This window comes from Lissotriton vulgaris, chromosome 3_1 (assembly GCF_964263255.1).
Source record: "Lissotriton vulgaris chromosome 3_1, aLisVul1.2, whole genome shotgun sequence".
Taxonomy (NCBI): domain Eukaryota; kingdom Metazoa; phylum Chordata; class Amphibia; order Caudata; family Salamandridae; genus Lissotriton; species Lissotriton vulgaris.
In genome coordinates this window covers 813,299,590-813,320,323 of record NC_141689.1, presented here as the reverse complement: position 1 = coordinate 813,320,323, position 20,734 = coordinate 813,299,590, and the positions used below count along the sequence as shown (strand labels likewise).

General features: G+C 47.3%; 1 protein-coding gene across 1 annotated transcript in view; it reads left to right on the top strand.

Moving 5' to 3' along the window:
- LOC147727064 (adenosine 5'-monophosphoramidase HINT1-like) overlaps positions 1-20,518 on the top strand; it is a 46,315-nt gene extending 25,797 nt beyond the window's left edge. Inside the window, exon 3 of the mRNA XM_086963044.1 lies at positions 20,238-20,518. Coding sequence (XP_086819170.1) covers positions 20,238-20,402 — 165 coding nt within the window. The 3' untranslated portion in view covers positions 20,403-20,518. The remainder of the gene's footprint in view (positions 1-20,237) is intronic.
- Positions 20,519-20,734: the final 216 nt, after the last annotated feature.

Below are 20,734 nucleotides of genomic sequence, written 5' to 3'. Positions count from 1 at the left end.
AGTTGGTCCCTGATGAGTGAGTCAGTAAGTTCACCAAAGTTGCATGGTTGTGTTAGACCTCTAAGTGCGGCTATATAGTTAATGACAGACTCCTGTTTGCCTTGGATGCGGGTAAAGAACTTGTGTCGCTCCAAAACAAAATTCACCCGGTCACCAAAATGTGCTTCTAACTTTAAAAGGGTAATTTTGAACTCATCTGTCTCATCCTCCTCTAACTCAGGATCAGGTAAGGTATCATACATATTCCTACCTTGTATACCTAAGTTATGCAGCAATATATGTTGTTTAAGTAGTGCACCATATCTTTCGCCGCCTATGGCAATGAGGTATGAGGCAAATACATTTGTCCAATCTTTCCAGTGAATTTTCGGTTCTCCGATCTCATTTAGAAATGGAGGAGGTTGGCTCATACCTTGCCCCGCCATAGTGGGGGTGTATGTAATTTGGCTAAAATGCACCAGCAATACTCAATCACCGGAAAGAGGTACGCAAAGCCCAGTAAGTTGGTGACAAGTGTGCAGGAATTGCACAACTAAAAAGAAGAGCCGGGAGGAGGGATAGAGGGAAAGATCCCAATGTAGAACCCCCTAAAGGGAAGTGACGCCTGAGGGAGCCAAAAAAATAGTATAAAAGTGGCCCGCAGGGGACTGAGTATCATGAAGCAAAGGGGATGTAAGTTGCAAGAGTACCACCTGCTAGTGACTCACAGAAAAGATGAAAAGCGGTGAACTAAATGAAGGAAGGAGGAGATGAGAAATGTGAAAGGGAGACAGGGGTAGAGGGTAAAATGACGGGGAAAGGAGGAAAACACAAGAAGAAAGAAAAATAATACCGGGAAGAATACAGTAGAGGAAGGACTACGTAGACTGAAGCACGCTATGACCATGAAGTAATCACAACACTGCCCTCACAAGGGTATCACCACAAATGCACAATTTACTTAAGAGACTGCCTTTTGTAGAAAGGGTGAGCATATCACCTAAGGAACACTCGAAGTACATATAAATAATCGCAAAACTTCCCTCGCAAGGGTTTCTCAGCAATGCACATTTTACTTAATATATCAAAAAACAAGAGTGCCAGGGCTCGGATTCAGTTCACAACAGCTTATTTATTCAGCTGGTGTGTACCTTCCTTTTGTTAATTCATGAAGGTATTGTATTTGCATTTGTCATTATTTCAAGTTTTCAAAATGTGTTTACATTTTATGCAAGCTACAGAGGATTAAACATTCTATTTCTGTGGAAACAATACATACAAATTTCTTATATTGCAATACTATCTGTATTTTCTGACAAAACAAATAAAGCATTCATGCTTAGTTTACACTTTCACTATTTTAGTAGAAAAACAAACATGAAATCATGTACACCTAAAATTATTCCGGTACTGATCCTTATGAGCAAGTAAACATTGTTAAATGGACCAAACACATGGGGCAATATGACTTTGGTTGCTTCGCCCTATGCTTGTGTGCTAACCCCTAACATTTGGGTTGCCTCTTTGAAACAGCCAAATAGCCGACGCGTTTCCAAACCCTTTTTTTTTCGTTAATAGGGTTCTTCCTCAGGGCTGAGCTCTGTACCTGTGGTGTAAAATTAAGGGACATTTAGTATCTCCTTTTCTCTAAACTGTTTAACTAAATTATTACATAGGTAAAACCTGTGGGGGAATTTTACCTTTTCTCACCGTGTTGTTGGCTGCAATTTTCACAATCGGGGCATCAAATTATCCTTAGTTTTCACCATTGCCTGAATGAAATTAAAGGATGGTGGTTTCATAAGTTTGTGAATTTCTAACAATTGTTTGCACATTTTTGTGTCCAAGTTTGCGGTGCGCTATCACTTACTTGTTGTATGTGTTACAATTCACTCGATGGATTGAAGTGACCGTTCATAGGAATCTGTTTGGAGTTCCGCGGTGTTTACGTGCTGTTTAAATAAAAGTTTAAGTCAGTCCGTGGGTGAAAAATGCTTAGATTTTAAACGTGCATTCTAACACTGTCGTGCTTACTTGTGTGTGGCGCAGAGAAAGACTCAGGCACTGCTACGCTTTCTTTCGTTTGGGCCGTCTTATCTCTAGACCGGTTAGGAATTCTGAAAGTTAAACACAAAGGTGCCGACCATTACGTGCGGATCATGTTTTCGGTTGAACTATGCCTCGGTCTATGCGTTGCAGTCTTCTTACCTCTGTCTGTGTCTCTCTAAAGCAGTGCTCAAGGCTCCACGGGGCCGCGTGACTGTCACTCCTTACGCTGCCATTCAAGTCAGATTTCCAACACCCAGTGGAACTGGTTTCCTGTTTAAATATGCTGCTCGGCATTATGGGACTTGTAGTGTTCCACATACTGCCGTATTACGCAATTAGTTATATTTTCGTTTTTTTGTGGGGCTGAATGACTTGTGTGAGTGGCGCAATAACTGGCACCTTCCATTAAAGAGTGCTTCTTGGCAAACGGTGGTTTAGCAGGGGGCTCAATAATTTGATCTTTGCAGTTCTGACATTTCGTTCAGCCCATCCATCACACAATTAAATTTGAGAATTAGGTAGGCTTCTTTTTTCAGTAACATGGCATCGACATTTCCTCCTCTAGGAGGAACTTTCATAGCTTGTAATACTGTCCATTTGAAATCTGTCTCAATATGTTGATGATCCACAAAGTGCTGTACCATGGGAGCAGACAACACTTTGTGTCTGATTCTAGATTTGTGTTGAGCTATTCGCTGGTTAACTTTTTGAGTAGTTTTCCCAATATACAGCTTTGGACAAGGGCACGTAATTGCGTATATTACATTGGTTGTTTTGAAATTTGAGAATCCTTTATGTGTCCATTTTATTGTATTGAATTGGAATTCCTCCCCTTCGATTGTGTTGGGGCAGGAAGCACACGAACCACATTTGTGATGGCCAGTTATGGGTGGTAATTTCCACAACGTGCGTAAGTCCGTTTTGGCTTGGCTGACTCCCAGGTCAGCTCTTACGATATATTGTGCGATGCTTCTATTTTTCTTTAAAGCGAACAATGGCTTCTCCATTGGAACTTCAGAATTCGTGATCAAATGCCAGTTTTTTAGTATGATGGACTTCAGTTTGTTGGTGTATGGCCCGAATGTAGTGACACAAACCGGCCTTTCAAGGGGTTTTGTGTCTTTTTTTGTCAATAGTTCCTCTCGTGGGGTGTGCCATGCCCGTGTGGTTGAGTGTTTCAATAGTTTCAAGGGATAACCTCTTTGTTTGAGTTGATCACTAAGTATTTGGGAGTGAGTTATGAAATCTTCCTTTCTGGAACAATTACGTCGGATTCTCAACATTTGTCCATACGGCAAATTGGATTTCAAACTTTTGGGGTGGTAACTTGCGTAATGCAAGATTGTGTTCTTGTCCGTGTTTTTACGATGTAAGGTGGTTGTCAATTTGTTTTCATGAGGGAAAACCACAACATCTAGGAAGGTGAGAGATGTTTTGCTATGTGTCTTTGTAAACTTTATATCTGGATGTCTGGTGTTGAGCCACTGGTGGAATTGGGCAAGCATTTCTTCAGACCCTTTCCATTGACTCCAGATATCATCAATGAAACGATACCATGTTATGTTTTGTTGAAATGGGTTGTTATGGTAAATGAAGCGCTCCTCGTACAGGGCCATGAAGAGAACCGCCATTTCTGGGGCATAAGGACACCCCATGGCGGTCCCCTTCACCTGCACGTAGAACGCGTCCATGAACCGAAAATAGTTTCTTTTGAGAGCTATTCTCGCTAAATCAATGATGAAGTCTGTGGGGACTCTTTGTGGTCGGGGTCGTGTGTCTAAGTAATACTCCATTGCTTCCTGTCCCTCCTCCTGAGGGATTTGGGTATATAGAGAGGTGACATCGAAGGATACCATCAGCTCTTGATTTCCGTCAAATGGAACCCCTTCAACCTTATTGATGAAATCCATAGTATCTTTGAGATATGATGTTACTTCAGGCAAAAAAGGTTTTAGGAACACATCCACATACTTGGCCAATGGTTCCAATAATGAATCACACCCGGAGACTATGGGCCTTCCGGGTGGTTCAGTTAAGCTCTTATGTATTTTCAGTAGAAAATAGATAACTGGAATACGTGGGCTCTTTTTGTCAAGGTATTGAAACTCCTTCGTTCCTAATATCCCCTTGTCACGACCCTCTATAAGTTTTGTCTGAATCTCTACTTTTATTTGTGGAGTCGGATCCTCTTTGACTTCTCTATACCAATCGGTGTTCTTGATTTGACTGTTGGCTTCTGCGATATATGTGTCTCTGGCCCAGACTACCAGTGCGCCCCCCTTGTCAGCGGGTTTTAACACTATGGAATCATCATTGCGTAAATTGTTCAGTGCCGTTTGTTGTTCTCTACTGATGTTCCTCTTGAGGAACATTTTTTGTTTGCTTAACTGTGTGATGGAGGATAGAACGATCTGTTCAAAGGCTATTATTTCCTTTGGGATTGTATACGTTGGGGGAACGAATGTGGATTTATTTGACAGAAACTATTTTCGGTTCATGGACGCGTTCTACGTGCAGGTGAAGGGGACCGCCATGGGGTGTCCTTATGCCCCAGAAATGGCGGTTCTCTTCATGGCCCTGTACGAGGAGCGCTTCATTTACCATAACAACCCATTTCAACAAAACATAACATGGTATCGTTTCATTGATGATATCTGGTGTCAATGGAAAGGGTCTGAAGAAATGCTTGCCCAATTCCACCAGTGGCTCAACACCAGACATCCAGATATAAAGTTTACAATGACACATAGCAAAACATCTCTCACCTTCCTAGATGTTGTGGTTTTCCCTCATGAAAACAAATTGACAACCACCTTACATTGTAAAAACACGGACAAGAACACAATCTTGCATTACGCAAGTTACCACCCCAAAAGTTTGAAATCCAATTTGCCGTATGGACAAATGTTGAGAATCCGACGTAATTGTTCCAGAAAGGAAGATTTCATAACTCACTCCCAAATACTTAGTGATCAACTCAAACAAAGAGGTTATCCCTTGAAACTATTGAAACACTCAACCACACGGGCATGGCACACCCCACGAGAGGAACTATTGACAAAAAAAAGACACAAAACCCCTTGAAAGGCCGGTTTGTGTCACTACATTCGGGCCATACACCAACAAACTGAAGTCCATCATACTAAAAAACTGGCATTTGATCACGAATTCCGAAGTTCCAATGGAGAAGCCATCGTTCGCTTTAAAGAAAAATAGAAGCATCGCACAATATATCGTAAGAGCTGACCTGGGAGTCAGCCAAGCCAAAACGGACTTACGCACGTTGTGGAAATTACCACCCATAACTGGCCATCACAAATGTGGTTCGTGTGCTTCCTGCCCCAACACAATCGAAGGGGAGGAATTCCAATTCAATACAATATAATGGACACATAAAGGATTCTCAAATTGCAAAACAACCAATATAATATACGCAATTACGTGCCCTTGTCCAAAGCTGTATATTGGGAAAACTACTCAAAGTTAACCAGCGAATAGCTCAACACAGATCTAGAATCAGACACAAAGTGCTGTCTGCGCCCATGGTACAGCACTTTGTGGATCATCAACATATTGAGACAGATTTCAAATGGACAGTATTACAAGCTATGAAAGTTCCTCCTAGAAGAGGAAATGTCGATGCCATGTTACTGAAAAAAGAAGCCTACCTAATTCTCAAATTTAATTGTGTGATGGATGGGCTGAACGAAATGTCAGAACTGCAAAGATCAAATTATTGAGCCCCCTGCTAAACCACCCTTTGTCAAGAAGCACTCTTTAATGGAAGGTGCCAGTTATTGCGCCACTCACACAAGTCATTCAGCCCCACAAAAAAACGAAAATATAACTAATTGCGTAATACGGCAGTATGTGGAACACTACAAGTCCCATAATGCCGAGCAGCATATTTAAACAGGAAACCAGTTCCACTGGGTGTTGGAAATCTGACTTGAATGGCAGCGTAAGGAGTGACAGTCACACGGCCCCGTGGAGCCTTGAGCACTGCTTTAGAGAGACACAGACAGAGGTAAGAAGACTGCAACGCATAGACCGAGGCATAGTTCAAACGAAAACATGATCCGAACGTAATGGTCGGCACCTTTGTGTTTAACTTTCAGAATTCCTAACCGGTCTAGAGATAAGACGGCCCAAACGAAAGAAAGCGTAGCAGTGCCTGAGTCTTTCTCCGCGCCACACACAAGTAAGCACAACAGTGTTAGAATGCACGTTTAAAATCTAAGCATTTTTCACCCACGGACTGACTTAAACTTTTATTTAAACAGCACGTAAACACCGCGGAACTCCAAACAGATTCCTATGAACGGTCACTTCAATCCATCGAGTAATTTGTAACACATACAACAAGTAAGTGATCGCGCACCGCAAACTTGGACACAAAAATGTGCAAACAATTGTTAGAAATTCACAAACTTATGAAACCACCATCCTTTAATTTCATTCAGGCAATGGTGAAAACTAAGGATAATTTGATGCCCCGATTGTGAAAATTGCAGCCAACAACACGGTGAGAAAAGGTAAAATTCCCCCACAGGTTTTACCTATGTAATAATTTAGTTAAACAGTTTAGAGAAAAGGAGATACTAAATGTCCCTTAATTTTACACCACAGGTACACAGCCCAGCCCTGAGGAATAACCCTATTAACGAAAAAAAAGGGTTTGGAAACGCGTCGGCTATTTGGCTGTTTCAAAGAGGCAACCCAAATGTTAGGGGTTAGCACACAAGCATAGGGCGAAGCAACCAAAGTCATATTGCCCCATGTGTTTGGTCCATTTAACAATGTTTACTTGCTCATAAGGATCAGTACCTGAATAATTTTAGGTGTACATGATTTCATGTTTGTTTTTCTACTAAAATAGTGAAAGTGTAAACTATGCATGAATGCTTTATTTGTTTTGTCAGAAAATACAGATAGTATTGCAATGTAAGAAATTTGTATGTATTGTTTCCACAGTAAAAGGAATGTTTAATCCTCTGTAGCTTGCATAAAATGTAAACACATTTTGAAAATTTTAAATAATGACAAATGCAAATACAATACCTTCATGAATTAACAAAAGGAAGGTACACACCAGCTGAATAAATAAGCTGTTGTGAACTGAATCCGAGCCCTGGCACTCTTGTTTTTTGATATAACTTATGTTGTCCAGCCAGGACCCGTAGGACAAAACCCCTCCAGTAATAAATGCATTTTACTTAATAGACTGTCTTTTGTAGAAAGGGGGTGCGTATCACCTTAATGAACACATGTAGTACAAAAGGTGTGTCCACATGAAATATTTGCACAAATGGATTCTGTATTGAAGGTGTGCGTATCACCGGAAGAACACACACGATGACAGTATGAGTGACTAACTTGAAGATTTCATCAACCCAGATGAAATATGTAAAAGGTTGAGGATGTGAACGAAGGCACCCCCAAAACAAATGTGCAGCCACACCAATTTGGACAAGAATATCACTTCGGGAGTACCTCAGGGCTCAACTCTAAGCCCTCTGCTTTTTAACATTTATATGGCCCCTCTTATTTCACTCATTGAGTCATATATTCATTGAGGTTACATTTTATGCCGATGACACCCAACTGATTGTAAGCCTGGAAAAAACTCCACAGAAGCAGAACAGAATTTCCGTGTCTGCCTGTCCAATGTCTTTCAATGGATGAAAGATAACCACTTAAAATGTAATTCGAGCAAAACCGAAATATTACCAATAGGCAAAAACACTAAATTTATCCCCAGTGGTGGCCGGAGGGAACCACCCCTCCCCCGGATACACTAGAGGTTGCAAGAAATCTCGGAATTTATTTTGACGTATCACTTTCCTTTGATCATCAGGCAAGGAGCTTAGCAGGTAGCTGCTTCAGCATCATAAAATCTTTAAAGAAATGTTTTGACTTCCTCCCAACAAATTCTAGGAAATCGGTAACGGTGGCCCTGATACTTTCAAAATTCGACTATTGTAATAGCCTAATGGCTGGAATAAAGAAACAAACGCTAAAAAAACTTCAGAGTGTCCAACATGTGGCAGCACGACTTGTTTTAAAACTTTCCTGCAAATCCTCTGCCTCGGCGGCCCTCAAAACGCTCCATTGGCTCCCCATCTATAAAAGGATTCCTTTTAAAATTCTTTAATCGCTTTCAGAGCTCTAAATATTATCGGCCCTAAATATCTTTCGAAAAAATTCACACCTTACCGGCCCAATAGAGTTTTAATATCGGCGGGTAATAACTTTATTAAAATACCAAAAATTAACTACAAGACCAGGGGTGGCAAATCACTCTGCTTCCTAGCATCCAAGGCCTGGATCGCCCTCCCCGAAACACTTTGACTACAAACCTCAGAAAGGCTTTTCAGAAAGTCATTGAAAACGTGGATTTTTAATGCAACAGATGCAGTGGTACTAGCAGCAATCTAACACACCATCTTCCTCATCTACTCCTTCTCCCTAGCGCCAGGATGCTCCTTTCGGAGCGACAGTTCGCGCTTTACAAATAAAATCAATACAATACAATACAATTTAGCCCCACATCTACCAAACAGGCTTATCAAGATACAATTTTTTTAAAATGTCTTACTAAATGTTAGCCGAGCTCAGGCAAGCTTGTGAGAAGAGTAGCAGGAGGCTAGCGATGTGGAGAGGAAACCGATCCTAAAAACCTGGCCCTGAGGAGGCTGGTGCGCCGGGACAGACTTTCTGACAGGAACTGAAGGCTGTGAGGTGGCTGGTGCGCCGGGAACGTCTTTCAGAGAGAAACTGCCGAACTGGCTGAGTAAGCGCGATGAACCTTATGATGTCTTCTATAAACCTTGACAAACTGCAGGCCACCTCTCGAAGACCATAGGCAGGGGCGCCCAAGGGAAAGCCTGGAGCTGAGAGGCGAAAAGACTGCCGGCTCCGGGGAGTCACCTCTGTGAAGGAACCGAAAATCAACAACCACCCCCCTCCCCCCCCGCGATATGAAAGGCCCAGGGCACTGCCACACCGTCAGCTACCAGCACCGGAGTGGAGGCCCACCCCCTGGCACATGGTGAAGCACAAGACGGAAACCGTGGAAGCGGGCATCCACTTGGTGTACCACTTATACAGCACTCCGGGAATCATCAAAGGACAGAGGCCACTGCTGGACACTGAAGAGGCTCGCGAGCGTCACTGTGAAGCAGAGTAAAGGCGGTAGTTCCAAATGGAAGAGAAGGCGTCGTCCGTCTGACAAATGAACAGGAGACGACTGTTGGCAACCACCTGACTGGGCCGTGGGGGCCCAAATGAACCTACTAGTGCGTGAAACACTGCTGGGCACTGGCGCAGTGGCAGAATCTCTTAGCGCTGCGAGACCTTTTCTGACGTGGGCAGATTAGAATAGCCGTGAACACAGTTTGCGCTGTGATACCAAGGCGAACTTGCGCAGCGCTACAAATATCTTCACACAAGAGAAGAAAAATGTGCAGCAATGCAGGCACTGAGGCACTGTGTCGGACTCAAACAGCCCTCCAAGGTCACACGAGATGCGACACTGCCAGATCTCTCCTCACACCTCCGGGAAACTCGATGGAACACTGCTGGAAACCTCCAGAAGCAGGGTCAAATGCCAAAGATCCAGTACGGAGGCAAAATAATGGTAGACCAAAGTGCTGTAGGAATCAGAACGTAGAAGAGTCAATAGCCTGGGAACAGCTCTGATATCAATCCAGTGAGATCTTCATACAGGAAGACGCTACTAATCACGGCACAGCAATGCAGAAGGAGAACTTCAAAGGCAGACGTAGGAGACTTGCTCCTGGTGACAGAAATCTCATCAATATCATCAATCCGGATTGCAGGAGGAGAGCGCAAAGGAAAGGGGAGATGACAGCGTTGGCCCCCTTCGCCAATTCGTCGCCAGTGTAGTAATGAAGATAAGACTTCAGGCATGTAAGTAGAACGTCTTTATTCTGTCATCTACTCTCCATAACTGACAAGCTTCCCAACATTCTAAGGTGAACTCTCTAGGAATATTCCAAAGGGGAGGAGGGAAGGGGGGGAGGAATGTACCAAGGGAAAGGTAAGGAGATTACAACAGTGGATTATCACTCAAAGTGGTTTGTTATTGAAACTACGGATTGCATAGACACAGACAAGGTTGTAGGATTTTTGGGGAGAGTATTTATGAATGAATGAAGGAATTCCGGAGCCCTTGGTGTCTGACAATAGTGAACCGTTAGTATCGAAGAAGATGGTGGTATTTTTGAGTAAATTAGGGATCAAACATGAGTTGCATTGTTCAGGCCCCAAGCAAATGGATTAGTAGAAAGGATACATCGTTTGCTTATGGATAATATACAATTATCCTTGTCTAATGAATTGTCTTTGTTGGAAGAATTGAAGAAATTGGTGTGGTCGTATAGTGACGCCACATTCGGTGACTGTTGTGTCACCGTTTTGTCTCTCTTAAAGGTCGTGAGCCAGGTGTGAAGAAGTACCTGGTTGATTAAAAGAGTCTGTGTGGGTTGATCATACTGTTGAGTGATGTATGCCAATAACAATTAGCTGCAACCAGTCATTATAATTACAGGAAAGCTGTTAAAGTGTCAGACATAAAAGAGGGGGATCGGGTCGTGACCAGGAAAAGTCGGGTAGTAATCGAAAGCGAGAGCAAATTTTCAAAACCTGTTCAAGTTAAAACTGTCAAGTAGAATATTCTTGTTTTGGCTGATGGCTCTGCTTGGAGCACAGGAAATGTTTCTAAATGTAATGCTCCTCAATCAGTGTCCTGTGAGGGGGCGTGGCTTGGCCGGCTGCAAGCTGGCCGCACTGTAAGTGGGCTCTGCCGGCCAAGCATACTTATCCGTTAGAATCAGAGAGGCATCGCAGTCGGATCGACACTACCTGGCGTTTTCCTGACTCTGGAGCTCCCGCAGCGTCTTCCGAACCATCATTGACCCCGCTGTGAGCCTCGCCGGCGGAGCTCTGCGCCTCGTGACCGGCGCTGCGTACTTGGGCCAGAGGCCTTCCCCGGTGCGGCCCGTAGGCCGCGGGCGCTCGCGGACATGCCGCTGACCTGCCGATGCTGCTGGAGCGGGTGAGTGGCGCTGTCTCTGCGGGGACTGCTGGCTGGATTGGGGGCCGCCTGCTGTGCTGGCTGGTCGCGGACTACGACCGGCACTGTGAGAGTGGCGGCCCTCCTCGCACTTCTCAGCTAGCGACCCCCTTTGGTGGCGCGCTCACTCCCTCCACCGCTACCAACTGGCGCGGGGAGCGCCCTGCTGTTCTCCCCTCCTCTGCTCCCGCGACGTCTGCTCTTGGCCTGGGCCTGCTGTTGGGATCCGGTGAGGCCCCGGTGAAGCCCCGGTGAAGCCCCGGCCTCAATTTCCGGACTTGCGGTAGGGGTGGCCCTGCTGCTGCTTTCCGCCCCCAGCGGCCCCTGTGAGTTTCCCGCCAGGCCTCTGCTCCTACACTACTGCTGCTGACAGGGGCTTGCCCACCCACTGTGGGTTGCTGCATGGGCCCACAGTGCCCCCCCCCCCCCTCTGGGGGCCCGAAGATACACCTTCCATCGGTTTGCGCCGATACTCATTTCTGACCTGCACTGGTGCCCTGCTGGTCGCCGCCTGCTCCTGTGGAGTTCCACCACTCCCCTGGCCTCCCACCTGAGGTGCCACCTGCCTCTGCTCTGCTGCCAGCCGTCCTGCTCATCACTTGTGGCCCTGGGGCCTCGACCGTCGCTGATGGACCAGGGGTAATCTGTTCCTCCTCCCCACCCCTTTTTTTTTTTTTTTTTTTTTTTGCTCAGCGGTGCATGCCTCCAGGGTGCCTGGCCTGTGATCCTAGCTGACCGGTGGATTCTAACTGGTGCCTCCATTGCGCTGTCTGTAGGGTCCCCGGGGGTCCATCTCTTCTGGCCATCGCGCTGCCCACCGCTATCGCCCCCTGGTCCAAGCGGGGGTTAACTCCTGTTGGGCTGCCCTACCCTCTGGCGCTCTTTGGACCCCTTGGTTGGCTCGCGGTGCCCCTCCATCCTGAGGTGCGTAGGGCCTGCGTGGTGGTCGGTGTCCGCTGGCTGTGGTGTCTGTTCTGCCACTGCTTTCTCCTTGGGCTGCTCCTCCTTGCCTGGCGGTGTGAATCTGGGGCGGCCCTGCTCCTGTCGTCCCTGGTGTCCTGTGGCCTGCTATCGTCTCATCCCGGCTCGACACAATGAGGGAAAAACGACCTAAAACAACCTAAGATCACCTTTGATCTGCGCCGATCTTCTTGGCAGGACGCTGCGGGCGCCGAGGGTGCAGACTCCGCTGCGGGGGCACCCGACACTTCGCCTTCCCGTGATGACTACCTTAAAGCCATAATGTTGAAAGTCAAGTCCACGGGTACGGGCATTGCTGCCCGGCTGGACCAGCTTTCTGCCCGCCTCGATCACGTGAAGTCCCGGGTGGATTCCCATGACAACCCCCTACTGCACGTTGAGTCCCGGGTATCCGATGCCGAAGACTCAGCCACCCAGGACCAGCAGAAACTGCTGCAAATGGACAAGCTCCTTGCGGTCATCCGTGAAAAGAATGAGGACTTGGAGGCCCGTTCTCGGAGGTGCAACCTGCGCATCACGGGCCTACCGGAGTCCACGAACATTACTAAAATGGAGGACTTTGTGGAGGGGCTGCTCAGGGAGCTGTTTGGCGTCTTCATTGTTGAAAGGGCTCATCGTTCGTTGGGGCCTCGTCCCCGCCCTGGCCTTTCCCCACGCCCGATCATTGCGAAGATCTTAAACTATCGAGACCATGACACCATCCTCCGGGCGGTCCGTGAGAGGGGGACCATCAACCATCAGGGCAACAACCTCTCCTATCCAGACTACAGCCTCGCTGTGCAGGCCGCCCGGGGAGAATTCCTCACTGCTAAACGGGTTCTTCTCAAACACGAAGTCTCATATTCGTTGGCCTACCCGGCTAAACTACGAGTTTGTCAGGGGGCTAAGACACTGGTCTTTCAGGATCCGAGGGAGGCCATGGGGTGTGCCAAAAAACTGGACAAGGAGTCCCGCTCTGCCACCCCTTCGTCTCAGCCTGATGGATCCGGGCACCTTAATGTCTGACTAAGAATGGTTCTCCTTTATTGATGTCTGTTACTTACTGGCTTGGCCAGCCGGCTTCCCTGCAGGGGTGTATGCTGGGTCCCGCCATACCCCCATGGGATTATTCCCAGTTCTACTCTCTCTTTTTCCTCTCCTGGTTGTGGGACCCCGGGGTGGGGCGGGTGGTATGCTCAGCCTGATTTGGGGGTTGGTGTGGGTGGGGGGTGGCCTGAGGGTTTGTTTCTGGGTCCTAGCTCTGGTTGCCCTGGGGGGGTGTGAGGGGGCATTTCCTGCCTGATTGGGAGGCGGTGGTGGGTGGGGACCGATGGGGAGCTGAGGGTTGTTCAGCTTTTTGTGCTTTGTGTGCAACTTGCCAAGGGGGTTTTGGGGGGTGGGTGGGAGGGGTTGTTCCTCCACGGAAATGGTGGTTTAATGTATTTGTTGTCAATTTTCTGCTTCTTCTTACCAATGCTGGTTCTGGTGCAGATAGGGCCCAGTCTTTATGGTCCTCGCTTTTGGCATCTAATGTGCGATACTGTGCAATTTATTATGTCTTTGGTCCATCACCTTTGCAGTCTCTTCGCTCTCACGTGCTGCCTCTGATGTGCTGGTCTCCTTCCGTCCCAATTGGCTCTCCCCTCCCCGTCGGGGCTGGCGTTCCTCCTGCTATGGCCCCCTCGCTTTCTATGCTCCTGCCGTGTCTGTGCTCTTCTGCTGGCCCGTCTTCCCCACCATGGCTCCACTAGGCCGCTTGCTGCTTGGCCTCCCGTCCTACGCCTTGGATCTGATCGTCCAACATCTCCTGTCCTATGGCTGATTTTAATTTGTTGATCCTGGAATGTCCGTGGCCTAAATGACCATCGCAAGGCCCGTCTGACACATGCCCACCTGCAGCGTCACAATGTCAACATTTGCCTCTTACAGGAGACTCACCTGCTCTCCGCTTCGACCCCCAGGCTTGGCGCAAGATACTGGGGGGAGTCCCACTCCTTCACGTACTCTTCCTACGCCAGGGGTGTCTCCATTCTGCTGCGCTGCGGTCTCCCTTGGCAGACCACTCGTGACATAGTCGACCCTGAGGGACGATATGTGATTCTTCATGGGATGCTGCTCGCTCAACCTGTTCCTATTGCTTCGGTGTATGGTGCCAACACACACAACCCTGAGTTCTTCTATACTGTTTGGCATCTGATCTCCTCCTGTGGCCCTGCGGCGGTACTCTGGGGTGGCGATTTTAACGTCACTCTATCTGCAGATTTGGACAGGTCGGGCTCTTACCGGTCTCATCCGCGCGCAGCCGCTGCTTTGTCTTCCATCTTATCGGACAACTCGCTAGTCGATGTTTGGCGTCACCTCCGGCCCGATGCCCGGGAGGGCACGTGCATCTCTGGTGCTAGGGGCTGTTGGTCGCGCATTGACCTCTGGCTGGTTTCACCGGATGTCCTTTCTTGGACTTTGGACGCCACTCGCAATGCGCGCACACTTTCCGACCACGCTCCGGTCCGCCTACTACTGCGCCCCCCGGACTCCCAGCGCCGCACATTCATCTGGCGCCTTCCTTCCAACGCCCTCCGGGATGCTGTCTTTTGCGACGAGATTCAAACTGCCGTGGTTAATTATTTTGAGCTTAATGTTGGCTCTGTGGATTCGGCCTCCACCTTATGGGAGGGATTCAAGGTATTTATTCGGGGGAGTGCATATCCAAGCAGGCCGGTGTCCTTCGGTCCATTCGTTCCATACTTACCAGGCTTGAAGGGTAGATCCGGGACTTTGCCTCAATTGCGAATGGTGCTGGCCCCGACGCATTGCCACTCCTGCGTCAAAAGCACTCTGAATTCTCCGAGGAAGCTGGCCGCGAGCTATCCTTTCTGGGTAGGGCGGGTCGTGCTCGCCGCTTCGGGGAGGGGGGACGCACCCTCGCCAACTTGCTGTGCCCACTGCGAGCCTCCTCTTACATCACTGCCCTCCTAGAAGGTGGACCGGATTGCACCACCTCTTCCGAAGAGAGAAAATCCCGCGCCTTTTCCTTTTATTCCCGGCTATATTCAGCCGGCACCCCCCATTGCTTTGGTCTGGCTGGCGGACTACCACCGCAAATTTCTTGATGAACCTTTTTCAAAAGAGGAAATACTGGCGCCGATCAACGGTCTGCCGTGTGACAAAGCGCCCAGCCTGGACGGCCTTACGGCCGCCTTCTATAAGCAGTTCGCCCCCATTCTGGTTCCACATCTAGCTGCAATGTATAACAAATCCTTTGATACTGGCACGCTCCCACCGTCGCTCCGCAAGGCCTCGCTAACGCTGCTCCTCAAACCGGACAAACCTGCAGACCAGTGTGATTCCTACCGCCCCCTTTCCCTCATTAATATTGATAATAAAATTTTCGCTAAATGTATCGCCTCCCGTCTACTTCTTTTAATGCCAACCATTGCCCTCCCCGACCAATCTGGCTTCTTCCCAGGCAGGGCAACTTCCCATAATCTTCGTACTATTTTTTTGGTCCTACATCAAATGAATCCAGACCTTCCGGCCGTAGCCGCGCTGCTCGATGCCACCTAAGCGTTTGACACGCTGGAGTGGCCTTTCCTCTTTTACGTTCTCTCACGTATGGGATTTAGCGCTCATTGTTTGTTTGAGGAATATTAAACTGCTTTACACTGACCCACTCACTCGGTTACGCATTAATGGCCAAATCACGGACCCTATCCCCATTTTGCGTGGCACGCGGCAGGGCTGCCCTCTGTCGCCCATGCTTTTTGCCATCGATATGGAGCCCCTGGCCGCCCGCCTCAGACAGCACCACACCCAAAGGGCCATCGGTTTCTCGTCCCGCTCCATCTTGGTCTCCATGTATGCGGACGATATCACCCTCTACATTTGTCATCCTCAGGAAAATCTCAGCCCCCTGGTATGTGAGGTTATTCGGTTCGGAGGGCTTTCGGGGGTCCAGATTAATTAGAATAAATCCGTACTTTCCCCCCTGACGGATGCCACTCTCCTGTTTGTGCCTGACTATCCCTTCGTGTGGGCTATGGGTCCTACCCGCTATCTCTGCATATGGCTGAGCAGGGACCGGGACGACTCCTTGAGGTCCAATTTTGGCCGTGCTGTGGACTGGTTGGAGTCTTAAGATTCCCCCGTGGACTCAGCTGCTAGTCTCCCTCGCTGGCCGCGTCGCCGTCGCAAAGATGGTAGTCCTCCCCAAATTCCTTTATCTTTTCTCTAACATACCCATCCCCCTGACAGCTTATTTTTTCCGCAGGTTGCGCTCTCTTATGGTGTCCTTAATCTGGGCGGGGCGACAGCCCAGAATCACTTATGAAATCCTGACCTTGCCGATTGCCGCTGGTGGTCTTGGTGCTCCTGATCTCCGGCTGTATGCCCTCTGCGCTCAGGCTAGCTTCCTGCATTTCTGGCTGCATCCCACACCCTATCGGCCTCACGTCGCGGTGAAGACCAATGTCGCCATGGTGGAGACGCTGCGCTGGGCGTGGTCCTATCTGCGCAGACTGGCTGGACTCACCCTTCTATCAGCAGGCACTATGCTCCCGGACTAACTTCCCGGACTTTACCCCGCTCCACTCATCCTGTATGTCTCAGCACACAGCGTCGGGGGGCCTTTACCACCCTGACTTTACCCCGCTCCAGTCATCCTGTATGTCTCGGCACGCAGCGTCGGGGGGCCTCGAGACTGTGGCTGATCTATACCCCAATGATTCTATCTATCCACTCCCGGAATCGCCATCCCTGATGGTCGCGCTTCTGTATTATCAGCTACGCGCCACCTGCCGGGAATTGCACTAGTCCTTTCTGCAGCCTCCGCCTACTTTTCCCGCTTTGGACTTGTTATACACTTCCACTTCCCTGCGTAAGCTTGTTACCAGACTGTATGCCTCTGCCCTGTCGTCCTCCCCGACATCCACGACGCGGGCCCGTGAGGCATGGAGTGCCGACCTGGGTCTTGATATTTCGGATGCCGATTGGCTCTACTGTTGTAATCAAACTACTAAACTTTCCCCAAATTATCGGCTCCGATGAATCCATTTTAAGTTTTTACACAGGTTCTATCGCACTCCACGACATCTTCACCGCTTGGGGCTCATTCCTGATGATTCCTGCGTTCAGTGTTCTGCCCCTTCCGCAAATTTTACTCACTTGGCATGGCTTTGGCCCCGGGTACAGGTGTTCTGGCTGGAGGTCTGTTCCGCGATCTCTGAGATTGTTGGCGCTGCCGTCTCTCCGGATCCTCTTCTCTGTCTTCTGGGTTTTGTCAAGCCCTGTCCAGATGCGTTGCGCCGGCTGATTTCGATGCTCCTGATGCTGGCTAGACGCCGGGTGGCTATGTGTTGGGGCCGTCAGCCTGCTCCCTTGGTGTCGGCCTGGCTGGAGGATGCGTCCCGCTGCCAAACACTGCTATCGAATTTTGGGATCTGCTGCCGGCTAGGTCACGCCCGCTCTATCTGGGGTCCCCTGGTCTCTTACCTCTAATCCCGCTCCTCCCCTAGCGAGCCTGCGTCCCCTGTCCCTCCTGCTGCGCCCGCGATTGACACCGCTTTGGTCGATGTGTAGTTGTCATTGGTGGAGGCACTACACCTAGGCCCGCTCTCATCCTGTCCTATTAAGAGCCGAGTGGGCTCCAGTTGCTTCCCTATCCCCCCTCTGATCCTGCCGCTGTCTCTCCCTCGCTCCCCGCCGGCCTCCGGGTCCGCGGCGGCCCCCGGGGTTGCCTGTTAGTGGTCCCCTGCCTGGCATTCCCCCGGGCTCCCCACCCCCCGCCGCACCAAGCCTACAAGCCTTTTCTTCTCCATATGCATCTCTGGAAGAAACTGTATTAAATATGCCGCCTCCTTGATAAGGGTTTATCGTTCTATGCCACAGGCACTGTATTGCTGAAGACTGACCTTTATGTACTAGTATTGATCTGTACTTTCCCTCCCTGCACAGAACCATTACATGATGCTTCCTTATTTGATTGTATTGTTGTTCTGCACTTGCATCAATAAACATTATATAAAAATAAATCAGTGTGCTGTGATAGAATGGAATTACATAAAATAATCCATCAATTTTGTTGAAACTGTTATTCCTTTTATGTAATGATGTGTTTAGAATATGATTTTTTTTATATTGCTATTTATGTATATGGGGGAAGATGTGTAGAGATGTATTCTCTTTGTAATGGAATGTAGAACCATCTGCATGGGTGGAATGTTATGCTTTAAATGTGAAGGATGGTTAGAGCTGTGAAGCTGAAGTGTAAGCTTGAGGTGTTTTAACCGTTCACTTAATGAATAAAGATTCTACATGAACTGAATATTACTGGATATTCATCTTTACAGACCCCTATTGCTTTACACATTTTTTGCGTGGGTTGTTTCCAAGTGCCCCATGCCGTGCATGCACTTAAAAGCCACGTCCCTTTCTTTAGACCCTGCTTGTCTAAAAGGGATGTAGCCTCTAAGTGCAAGCATAGCATGGGATGCTTGGAAACAAACATTATTTGTATTTCATTAGGTCTCGCATTTGCGCAAATTTAAGCTTTTGACATTTACAGTGCCAATAGCTCAAAGTTTCATAAATGCGAGACCTATTGCTTTGCAAATGCTTGTATTATTGGTTACAAGCCAGGACATACAACAAAAAAATGTCTGATATATCACTGTGAGGCCAGGTTGTGTTTGCCCTACATGTCTAACTCCTGATGATAGCTGTTTTTAATGAGAAGGTTGTTAATTTGTTTTAGAATTTCTCGACTTTAAACCAGCATGTTCTTGGATTTATGTCTTCGATCTTATTGTGTCCAGAATTCCCCGTGTTTAAGCTGATTCTTCTATTATCCTGCAGTGCTCAGAGTGGGCACAGATTTGACGTTTCGTTTAATTTGACTAACTAATAAGTATTTTTTGGTGGGGGGGGATTTAGTGAAGGACTTGCTCTGATCAAGCTGTTCAACTGCTTCTCTACCAAGCTCTATTCTTTGTGTTTGTTTTATCTAGCTTCCCCTTGCTTCTCTCTATATCTCTATTTTTCGTTGAGAAGACGTTTCTGCTGGGCCTGATTATTGCCTGTAACCCTGATGGGGCACTCAGCCAAGCTTTCTTGTAATCATTTTTCGCTTTCAGAGGCCATTCTGTTGCTTTCTTTAGCTGTCATTTGTGAATATGTTGAGGTTTCCCACTTTGTGAACAGGTTCTTCTTTAGTGTGTTGAGGCATTAGTCTTAGGATTTAGTTTAGAATGTTCATCTAATATTTGACAGACGGAAAATCAATTTCTATCTGTAATGAAGCTAACAATCAAGATTTTCAGTCCCTTCCAAGTCACTTTCTTTAACCCAGTCTGGAACTTGCATTATTTGGGAGCTTTCCCTTAATGTAATTCCTTGGCCGACTATAATTTTTCCTTCCCTTTGATAGACCGTATTACTTGGATCTTCCATTAACTCTTCCAAGTTACTTAAAGGTAGGCTGTTACTTATGTTGTATGGCAGATTATGGCAGGTGGCCAGCAGAATTTGTGGCAACACTTCTATCTTGACTACCAGTTGTAATTCATTCTCTGTACTCCTGTGTATATACCTCCTCTAAAACTTTAGTCTCTGGTCCTTGGATCCTGAAATTCACACTCCACCACCACCCCTTGCTTCCACCCCACTCGTCTCCAGTTTTATTTGTTTGTGTTTTTTTGTTTCCTGCATGTTTGTTTTGGTTCTCATTCATCATCCTCGCTGCTGAAGTGGCATAGCCTTCTTCGTTGGGAGTTGGTCTCAGGGCATATAGCAGTCATGCCATTGTTGTTGACTTTTTGTATTAGTTTGTATTTATAACCTTGAATGTCTATAATTGTTTTACTGTCCCGCATTTTTCATGGTATACATGTTTATTATCTGTTGTGTTCCTTCCTTCAAGTCATCTAGGACCAATTTTGTGTTGTCTGTTTTAAAAATCGCTAATATAGTGTCAACTAGTTATAGGAATCTATTTTCATATAAATTCTGTAATTTTCAACATTCTTTAATTTGTTTTTGAGTTGATAAATTGTGCCCATTTGCATCAATTTGAGCAAACCAATCAACCTGCATATGATTTTTTGATGTTTTTCTATGAACTAGCAACATTGTAACATCTTTCTCCCTCATGTCTTTTCAGCTTCTTGGACATTTAATGATTGTTGCTGCGAAGTGTGCAGCTGAATTGGGAGTAACCAATGGCTACCGACTGGTGATGAATGAAGGTCCTGATGGCGGGCAGTCCGTATATCACATTCATATCCATCTTCTTGCTGGCCGTCAGTTGGGCTGGCCTCCAGGCTAAAAAGATTGTCTTACCAATGCCTTAAATCCCATGTTACTCCTGGGAGTCTAATGTTTGCCTCATGTTAAGTGATGTATGTTTCTCTTTAGGAATAAAACTGTCATTTTAAAGAGTAATGTTTGTGTTACGTTTCAAATCTTTTACTCAACTTTTCTTCAAAATTACACAACCTCCATGAAGGTCGGTATGATTAAACTGTAAAAAAGTAGCTTCACCATAAGGAGCTTATACCCGCAGATTGACACGTTTCACAAGGAAATGGGCGATGGTTAAGAGGGGCAGGAAAGGATGCACAGCAATCTACAAATATTGACATTGAACACGGCCTCAAG